The sequence below is a fragment of the Entelurus aequoreus genome, linkage group LG02 (genome assembly GCF_033978785.1).
Source record: "Entelurus aequoreus isolate RoL-2023_Sb linkage group LG02, RoL_Eaeq_v1.1, whole genome shotgun sequence".
Taxonomy (NCBI): Eukaryota; Metazoa; Chordata; class Actinopteri; order Syngnathiformes; family Syngnathidae; genus Entelurus; species Entelurus aequoreus.
The window spans coordinates 90735188-90745798 of record NC_084732.1 but is presented as its reverse complement, the minus strand read 5'-3'; the positions used below and the strand labels follow the sequence as shown (position 1 = coordinate 90745798).

Here is a 10611-nt window from a genome sequence, read left to right as displayed (position 1 = left end):
GCGTTTATTCTGATGAGGGGAAAACCCTTCAGGTTGCCTAGCAACGCATGTGAGCGTGCTGTGTTGCAGCTGTGGATTAAGCCTGCTCTCATTTAGCTAAAAGGCCCTCGCTAATCCTGAGCTGGGCTCATGGAATAAATCATCTTTTTGCTGCCAGAGGAGGTCACACGCTTGTTGACATTTCGCACACACGCCATCTGTGTGTGCCATGCAAACACACAAAGGAACCAAGCGTGTTCCCACTAATTGGAACCTTTTGCAGCACCGACTCAGCATCACAAACAGGAGATAAAAGACGTTTCTCGTGCTACTTTTTGGATATTAATCGCTCTCGGCTTTCACCGGCAATGTGCGTAGGAGAACATGAAAACAACAACAGGAAATAAACCAGTAGGGGGGATTACATAAGGATTACATTTCTTTTTAATTTCAGGCAAATTGATGCCTTTTAAATCTACAGAGTAAAAACTAAATAAAAAAAGAAAGTTATGATTTGTTATCTATATTTCTTTAAAATGAATAAGGATTCAATGTTATGCAGAGGTGCACTTAAAGGCCTACTGAAATGAATTTTTTTTATTTAAACGGGGATAGCAGATCCATTCTATTTGTCATACTTGATCATTTCGCGATATTGCCATATTTTTGCTGAAAGGATTTAGTAGAGAACAACGACGATAAAGTTTGCAACTTTTGGTCGCTGATGAAAAAAAGCCTTGCCTGTAGCGGAAGTAGCGTGACGTCACCGGAGGAAGGACTCCTCACATCTGCACATTGTTTACACCGACAGACCGAGAAAGCGACAATTACACCATTAATTTGAGCGAGGATGAAAGATTAGTGGATGAGGAACGTGAGAGTGAGTGAAGGACTAGAGTGTAGTGCAGGGTGTATCTTTTTTCGCTCTGACCGTAACTTAGGTACAAGCTGGCTCATTGGATTCCACACTTTCTCCTTTTTCTATTGTGGATCACGGATTTGTATTGTAAACCACCTCAGATACTATATCCTCTTGAAAATGAGTGTCGAGAACGCCAAATGGACATTCACAGTGACTTTTATCTCCACGACAATACATCGGCGAAGCTCTTTAGCTACGGAGCTAACGTGATAGCACATCAGGCTCAAATGCAGATAGAAACAAAATAAATAAGCCCCTGACTGGAAGGATAGACAGAAAATCAACAATACTATTAAACCATGGACATGTAACTACACGGTTAATGCTTTCCAGCTGGATGCTAAAAACATTAGCTATCCACCTACGCCAGCCAGCCCTCATCTGCTCATCAACACCCGTGCTCACCTGCGTTCCAGCAATCGACGGAGCGACGATCATAGATGCGGTCGGCGGCCCGGAGACGGAGGAAGTCAAGGTGAGGTCGGCGGCTGGCGCGTCTGCTATCCATCTCAAAGTCCTCCTGGTTGTGTTGCTGTAGTCCGCCGCTAATACACCGATCCCACCTACAACTTTCTTCTTTGCAGTCTCCATTGTTCATTAAACAAATTGCAAAAGATTCACCAACACAGATGTCCAGAATACTGTGGAATTTTGAGATGAAAACAGAGCTTTTTTGTATTGGATTCAATGGTGTCCGAATACTTCCGTTTCAACCATTGACGTCACGCGCATACGTCATCATACATAGACCTTTTCAAGCGGAAGTTTAGCGGGAAATTTAAAATGTCACTTTATAAGTTAACCCGGCCGTATTGGCATGTGTTGCAATGTTAAGATGTCATCATTGATATATAAACTATCAGACTGCGTGGTCGCTAGTAGTGGCTTTCAGTAGGCCTTTAAAACAATGTTGTAGACAAATGATACTAGAGAACGAGGGGGGGTGCTGTATGTTTTTCTTGCTTTGAGAAGAATTGGACTAAAGTCATGTTTTGCTTACAGTATATCCACTTTTATTAGCCACACTGTTCAATACACGTGTGCACTCTTGTCACAAGCAACTATAAAAGAGCGCAGAACTCTGCCCGGTCCAACCTCTTGATGGTAAAATAGTCCTGGATCCAGACCAGCCCCAAAATGTCATCGCTTGATCCTCATCCCATTCCTGACATGTACTGAAAGTGAAAGGAAAATACATTCAGCGTTATCAATGTCAGAATGAAAGAAACTGAGTGAACACACACACACACACAGAGACACACACAGACACACACTCACACACAGACACACACGCACACACACGTACACACACAGAGAAATGTAAATATAAGGTAACATAGTAGCAATGTTCCATATCAGGCCTAAAATCTAAATACTTCTTCCATTTAGGACATTTCTTGAAAGATTCAGGAAAATCCATCCATAACTGTTTTCATATATTTGCTAACTAACCAACTGACAGACAAACCAAAGGAAGGATGATAATCATAACTAGAACATTTTGAGGGGCCTGCTATCTCTGCCCTGGACCTCTGGCCGGGGGTCGTCTCTGTTAGTAGCCGCCTTACTTTGAAGATGGCGTCCAAATCCGTTGGTTTTAGGTGTAACTGTACAAAATGAGCTACAGAGCTAGACATTAGCATGTACACATTAAAATCTTAACTCTTAGCATGTGTGCTAAAGATGGCATGCTAACAGTTAGCATGTCTCCCATATCAAGTAACACGGCTGTAAGGTGTATGGCTGTGGAAAAGGAGAAAAAAATGAAAAATAAGGAAAAAAAAGTTAGCATGCTAATATTAGCTTGCTAGCATGCTAAAATTAGCATGCTAGCAGTTAACAAGTGTCACATACCAAGTTATATGACTCTAGGGTGAACAGTTTAAAAATTAGCTCAAAAAGCTAGCACTTTACTGTTAGCATGCTAACGTAAACATGCTAAATGTTAGCATGTTTTACATACCAAGTTATATGACCGGAAAGTGTATGGCTATAGAATTGGAGAAAAAAAGTATAAAATTTGCACCCAAAAAAAGTTAGCACTTTAATGTTAGCATGCTGGCATGCTACAGTTAGCATGCTAACAGTTAACAGGTGTCACATTAAAAAGGTATATGACTCTAAGGTGTTTGGCTGCAGAATTAGAGAAAAAAAGTGTAATATTAGCTGGAAAAGTTGCCATGCTAACATTAAAAAGCTAGCACATGACTGGGTAAGAAGAAATACCAAAATGCAGTATTTGTTGGTGTAGACATAGAAAGTAGCACAAAAGCTAGCATAAAATGTTAGCATGCTAATATAAGAGACGCTAACAAAAAAAACGCTTTACGTGCGGCACTTTATGAGCGGCACTTTATGAGCGGCACTTTATGAGCGGCACTTTATGAGTGGCACTTTATGAGCTGCACTTTATGAGCGGCACTTTATGAGCGGCACTTTATGAGCGGCACTTTAGGAGCGGCACTTTATGAGCGGCACTTTATGAGCGGCACTTTATGAGCGGCACTTTATGAGCGGCACTTTATGAGCGGCACTTTATGAGCGGCACTTTATGTGCGGCACTTTATGAGCGGCACTTTATGAGCGGCACTTTATGTGCGGCACTTTATGAGCGGCACTTTATGAGCGGCACTTTATGAGCGGCACTTTATGTGCGGCACTTTATGAGTGGCACTTTATGAGCGGCACTTTAGGAGCGGCACTTTATGAGCGGCACTTTATGAGCGGCACTTTATGTGCGGCACTTTATGAGCGGCACTTTATGAACGGCACTTTATGAACGGCACTTTATGAGCGGCACTTTATGAGCGGCACTTTATGAGCGGCACTTTATGTGCGGCACTTTATGAGCGGCACTTTATGAGCGGCACTTTATGAGCGGCACTTTATGTGCGGCACTTTATGAGCGGCACTTTATGAGCGGCACATTATGAGCGGCACATTATGAGCGGCACTTTATGAGCGGCACTTTATGAGCGGCACTTTATGTGTGGCACTTTATGAGCTGCACTTTATGTGCGGCACTTTATGTGCGGCACTTTAGGAGCGGCACTTTATGAGCGGCACTTTATGTGCGGCACTTTATGTGCGGCACTTTATGAGCGGCACTTTATGAGCGGCACTTTATGAGCGGCACTTTATGAGCGGCACTTTATGTGTGGCACTTTATGAGCGGCACTTTATGTGCGGCACTTTATGAGCGCCACTTTATGAGCGCCACTTTAGGAGCGGCACTTTATGTGCGGCACTTTAGGAGCGGCACTTTATGAGCGGCACTTTATGAGCGGCACTTTATGTGCTGCACTTTATGAGCGGCACTTTATGAGCGGCACTTTATGTGCGGCACTTTATGAGCGGCACATTATGTGCGGCACTTTATGAGCGGCACTTTATGAGCGGCACTTTATGTGCTGCACTTTATGAGCGGCACTTTATGAGCGGCACTTTATGTGCGGCACTTTATGAGCGGCACATTATGAGCGGCACTTTATGAGCGGCACTTTAGGAGCGGCACTTTATGTGCGGCACTTTATGTGCGGCACTTTATGTGGTTGTTATAAAATATTGGACTCAGCGTTTTAACTGCTGAAGCCTGGTGCTAACCCTGTGGTACACCATCTTCTTCTCTAGGTCTCATTTCCCAGCTGCTGGAGCCGGTGGTGGACCCCTGGCTGGATAGAGAGCTCTTCTATGACTCCATCCTGGTTCCAGAGTCCTACGCTGGCCCTCGGCTCTCCTTTCCTCTCTCGGTGGCGGACACAAACGGCCTCCTGAACGCCTTCAAAGAGCAGCAGGTGAGCAGGCGCTGACATTAGTTACTACTATTTGATCAGAGTCTCACTGCTCTCTTCTCTGCTCTGCTGGCCACAGACCCTCCACGCCAGGTATGTGCTGCAGCTGCTCTACCACACCAAGAAGCTGCTCCAACACATGCCCAACATTGTGCAGCTGTCCACCTCCTACACCAAGGAGATGACAATATGTGGTAGGTGACTACTACACCAAGGAGATGACAATATGTGGTAGGTGACTACTACACCAAGGAGATGACAATATGTGGTAGGTGACTACTACACCAAGGAGATGACAATATGTGGTAGGTGACTACTACACCAAGGAGATGACAATATGTGGTAGGTGACTACTACACCAAGGAGATGACAATATGTGGTAGGTGACTACTACACCAAGGAGATGACAATATGTGGTAGGTGACTACTACACCAAGGAGATGACAATATGTGGTAGGTGACTACTACACCAAGGAGATGACAATATGTGGTAGGTGACTACTACACCAAGGAGATGACAATATGTGGTAGGTGACTACTACACCAAGGAGATTACAATATGTGGTAGGTGACTACTACACCAAGGAGATGACAATATGTGGTAGGTGACTACTACACCAAGGACATGACAATATGTGGTAGGTGACTACTACACCAAGGAGATGACAATATGTGGTAGGTGACTACTACACCAAGGAGATGACAATATGTGGTAGGTGACTACTACACCAAGGAGATGACAATATGTGGTAGGTTACTAGATACTACATATATATTACATGTTATTATGAATGTTACTAGATACTACATATATATTACATGTTATTATGAATGTTACTACATGACATATATATTACATGTTATTATGAATGTTACTAGATACTACATATATATTACATGTTATTATTAATGTTACTAGATACTACATATATATTACATGTTATTATGAATGTTACTAGATACTACATATATATTACATGTTATTATGAATGTTACTACATGACATATATATTACATGTTATTATGAATGTTACTACATGACATATATATTCCATGTTATTATGAATGTTACTACATGACATATATATTACATGTTTTTATGAATGTTACTACATGACATATGTATTACATGTTATTATGAATGTTACTACATGACATTATGAATGTTACTACATGACATATATATTCCATGTTATTATGAACATTACTACATGACATATATATTACATGTTTTTATGAATGTTACTACATGACATATATATGACATGTTATTATATATATTACATGTTATTATGAATGTTACTACATGACATATATATTACATGTTAGTACATGACATATATATTACATGTTATTATGAATGTTACTACATGACATATATATGACATGTTATTATATATTACATGTTATTATGAATGTTACTACATGACATATATATTACATGTTATTATGAATGTTACTACATGACATATATATTACATGTTATTATGAATGTTACTACATGACATATAAATTACATGTTATTATGACTGTTACTACATGACATTATGAATGTTACTACATGACATATACAGTATATGACATGTTATTCTGAATGTTACTACATGACATATATATTACATGTTATTATGAATGTTACTACATGACATATATATTACATGTTATTATGAATGTTACTACATGACATATATATTACATGTTATTATGAATGTTACTACATGACTTATATTCCATGTTATTATGAATGTTACTACATGACATATATATGACATGTTATTATGAATGTTACTACATGACATATATATGACATGTTATTATGAATGTTACTACATGACATATATATGACATGTTATTATGAATGTTACTACATGACATATAAATTACATGTTATTATGAATGTTACTACATGACATTATGAATGTTACTACATGACATATACAGTATATGACATGTTATTCTGAATGTTACTACATGACATATATATTACATGTTATTATGAATGTTACTACACTACATATATATGACATGTTATTATGAATGCACTACATGACATATATATTCCATGTTATTATGAATGTTACTACATGACTTATATTCCATGTTATTATGAATGTTACTACATGACATATATATTACATGTTTTTATGAATGTTACTACATGACATATATATTACATGTTATTATGAATGTTACTACATTATATCTATATTACATGTTATTATAAATGTTACTACATGACATATATATGACATGTTATTATGAATGTTACTACATGACATATTATGAATGTAACTACATGACATGTACAGTATATGACATGTTATTATGAATGTTACTACATGACATATATTACATGTTAATATGAATGTTACTACATGACTTATATTACATGTTATTATGAATGTTACTACATGACATATATATTACATGTTATTATGAATGTTACTAGATACTACATATATATTACATGTTATTATGAATGTTACTTCAAGACACATATTGCATATTATTATGAATGTTACTAGATACTACATATATACTTACAGTGTGCGTATAAAACATCGATGGATGTTTTTAGAGCACTTTAGAGGCGGAACAGAGCGACTCTCATTAGCGCCATTGTTAGCTGACTTTTGCTAATGTTTATTTAGATTTTGAATGTATGAAAAAGATGTTATAATGATTGTGAATGATGGACAAAATTCCATTAAAACTGCAGTTCCCCTTTGAGAGCAGCTTTCCAATGTTGTTGATCATATTGATGTTATTACTGTAAAGCTGCTGTCATGTTTGCTGCAGGAGATCTTCATGGCCGACTTGATGACCTCCTTCTTATATTTTATAAGGTAAACTTAGTGATGACACCTTCAGGGTCAGGGGTGAGAACACTGCGGTGACTTGAGCTGTACCGTTTAGAACGGCCTCCCTTCTGCTGAGACACCCTATGTGTTTAATGGAGACTTTGTAGACCGAGGGAAAAAGTCCGTGGAGGTGGTGGTCCTCCTGTTTGCGTACCTTCTGCTGTACCCGGACCACATGCATCTGAACCGAGGAAACCACGAGGACCACATCATGAACCTCAGGTGAACAGGCTGAGAAAGGTGTGGATGAAGATTCAGCAGCAACTACAACCTCTCTGTCCTTTCAGGTATGGCTTCACCAAAGAAGTCATGCAGAAGTACAAGGTATGTCCAAGTACGCTCAGAGGGCCACACTCCTGGAATGGAACAGCTCTTTTGTTGCAGAGCAATGGACGGGAGATCCTGCAGCTCTTCCAGGACGTCTTCAGTCTTCTGCCTGTCGCCACGGTGATAGACGGGAAGGTCCTGGTGGTTCATGGGGGCATTTCAGACCAGACCGACCTGGACCTGCTCAGTGCCATGGACAGGCACAAGGTCAATATCTGACCTCCTTCCATACAACACTTGGACTTCTTGCTTGCTGCCATCCAACTCGTTCAATCATTTGCAACTTTTGAAAATCATTTTTATTTGGAACTATTCTTCATCCATTGGAAAGTGATGGACATATTTCCATAAGGAGTATGAAGCACATACTGCACTGTACTTCAGAGGCCTTCATGTTTACTCAATGTTCATATTATCATATTTACTCAATATTGATATGATCATATTTTGTAAATATTGATATCATATTTTGTAAATATTGATATCATAGTTAGTAAATATTGATATCATATTGTGTAAATATTGATATTATCATCCATCTATCCATCCATCCATTTCCTACCGCTTGTCCCTTTATCATATTTAGTAAATATTGATACAATATTTAGTAAATATTGATATCATATTTTGTAAATATTAATATCATATTGAGTAAATATTGATATTTAGCAAATATTGATATCATATTTAGTAACTATTGTTTAAATATTTAGTAAATATTGATATCATATTGAGTAAATATTGATATCATATTGAGTAAATATTAATATCATATTGAGTAAAAATTGATATTATCATCCATCTATCCATCCATCCATTTCCTACCGCTTGTCCCTTTATCATATTTAGTAAATATTGATACAATATTTAGTAAATATTGATATCATATTTTGTAAATATTAATATCATATTTAGTAAATATTGATATCATATTGAGTAAATATTGATATTTAGCAAATATTGATATCATATTTAGTAAATATTGATATCATATTGAGTAAATATTGATATTTAGCAAATATTGATATCATATTTAGTAACTATTGTTTAAATATTTAGTAAATATTGATATCATATTGAGTAAATATTGATATCATATTGAGTATATATTAATATCATATTGAGTAAATATTGATATTATCATCCATCCATTTCCTACCGCTTGTCCCTTTATCATATTTAGTAAATATTGATACAATATTTAGTAAATATTGATATCATATTTTGTAAATATTATCATATTTAGTAAATATTGATATCATATTGAGTAAATATTGATATTTAGCAAATATTGATATATTTAGTAACTATTGTTTAAATATTTAGTAAATATTGATATCATATTGAGTAAATATTGATATCATTTTGAGTAAATATTAATATCATATTGAGTAAATATTGATATTATCATCCATCCATTTCCTACCGCTTGTCCCTTTATCATATTTAGTAAATATTGATACAATATTTAGTAAATATTGATATCACATTTTGTAAATATTAATATCATATTTAGTAAATATTGATATCATATTGAGTAAATATTGATATTTAGCAAATATTGATATCATATTTAGTAACTATTGTTTAAATATTTAGTAAATATTGATATCATATTGAGTCAATATGATATCATATTGAGTAAATAATATCATATTGAGTAAATATTGATATTATCATATTCAGGTTAGCATTTAAGATAGCCAGCGATTAGCGCTCCAAGTTTCCAACTGGTGATTAGCGTGCTAGCTGCCCGCTAGTATGCGAGTATTGCGCAATAACAAGTTCTATCAATCAGAACCCAATTTGACACGTCGGTGTGGGGGTCCTCGGCCTGGAAGACCCCGCAGTCGTGTCGTTGCCACCCCGAGTCCTAAATACGGGGAGTAGAAGTCCAGCTGTCCTTTTCTCTTCCAGATCAAATCAGCTCTGAGGTTTCCCAGACGCAGCTTGGAGCAGCTGGCCATGCATCCTTCTTCCAAGCAGGTGAAGAGAATGAGATCCACGGAAAGTTCTGGTGCCAGCAGATCCTGCAGGAACCAAAGAACCCCTGAGCTCAGGTCACTTCTTGTCCCTCAAAAAACAATTCCCCTTTACTTCCAAACAGCTTGTTTATTCCAGTGCTTGTTAAGTGGTGCTATGTGGAGGGGGGGCGTGAGAAGCAATAGTGTTAGCATCTTTAGTGTAAACACTCTTCAGGGGGGCGTGAGAAGCAATAGTGTTAGCATCTTTAGTGTAAACACTCTTCAGGGGGGCGTGAGAAGCAATAGTGTTAGCATCTTTAGTGTAAACACTCTTCAGGGGGGGCGTGAGAAGCAATAGTGTTAGCATCTTTAGTGTAAACACTCTTCAGGGGGGCGTGAGAAGCAATAGTGTTAGCATCTTTAGTGTAAACACTCTTCAGGGGGGCATGAGAAGCAATAGTGTTAGCATCTTTAGTGTAAACACTCTTCAGGGGGGCGTGAGAAGCAATAGTGTTAGCATCTTTAGTGTAAACACTCTTCAGGGGGGCATGAGAAGCAATAGTGTTAGCATCTTTAGTGTAAACACTCTTCAGGGGGGGCGTGAGAAGCAATAGTGTTAGCATCTTTAGTGTAAACACTCTTCAGGGGGGCGTGAGAAGCAATAGTGTTAGCATCTTTAGTGTAAACACTCTTCAGGGGGGCGTGAGAAGCAATAGTGTTAGCATCTTTAGTGTAAACACTCTTCAGGGGGGCGTGAGAAGCAATAG

General features: G+C 37.9%; 1 protein-coding gene across 7 annotated transcripts in view; it reads left to right on the top strand.

Annotated features, from left to right (window-relative positions):
- Positions 1 to 10611, top strand: part of ppef1 (protein phosphatase, EF-hand calcium binding domain 1) — a 37998-nt gene that overhangs the window by 8523 nt on the left and 18864 nt on the right. For all 7 annotated transcript variants that reach the window (XM_062034704.1, XM_062034671.1, XM_062034687.1 and 4 more), the window contains 7 exons: positions 4532 to 4695; positions 4772 to 4886; positions 7492 to 7538; positions 7609 to 7775; positions 7841 to 7877; positions 7938 to 8087; positions 9798 to 9940. In XM_062034704.1, coding sequence (XP_061890688.1) covers positions 4532 to 4695; positions 4772 to 4886; positions 7492 to 7538; positions 7609 to 7775; positions 7841 to 7877; positions 7938 to 8087; positions 9798 to 9940 — 823 coding nt within the window. The remainder of the gene's footprint in view (positions 1 to 4531; positions 4696 to 4771; positions 4887 to 7491; positions 7539 to 7608; positions 7776 to 7840; positions 7878 to 7937; positions 8088 to 9797; positions 9941 to 10611) is intronic.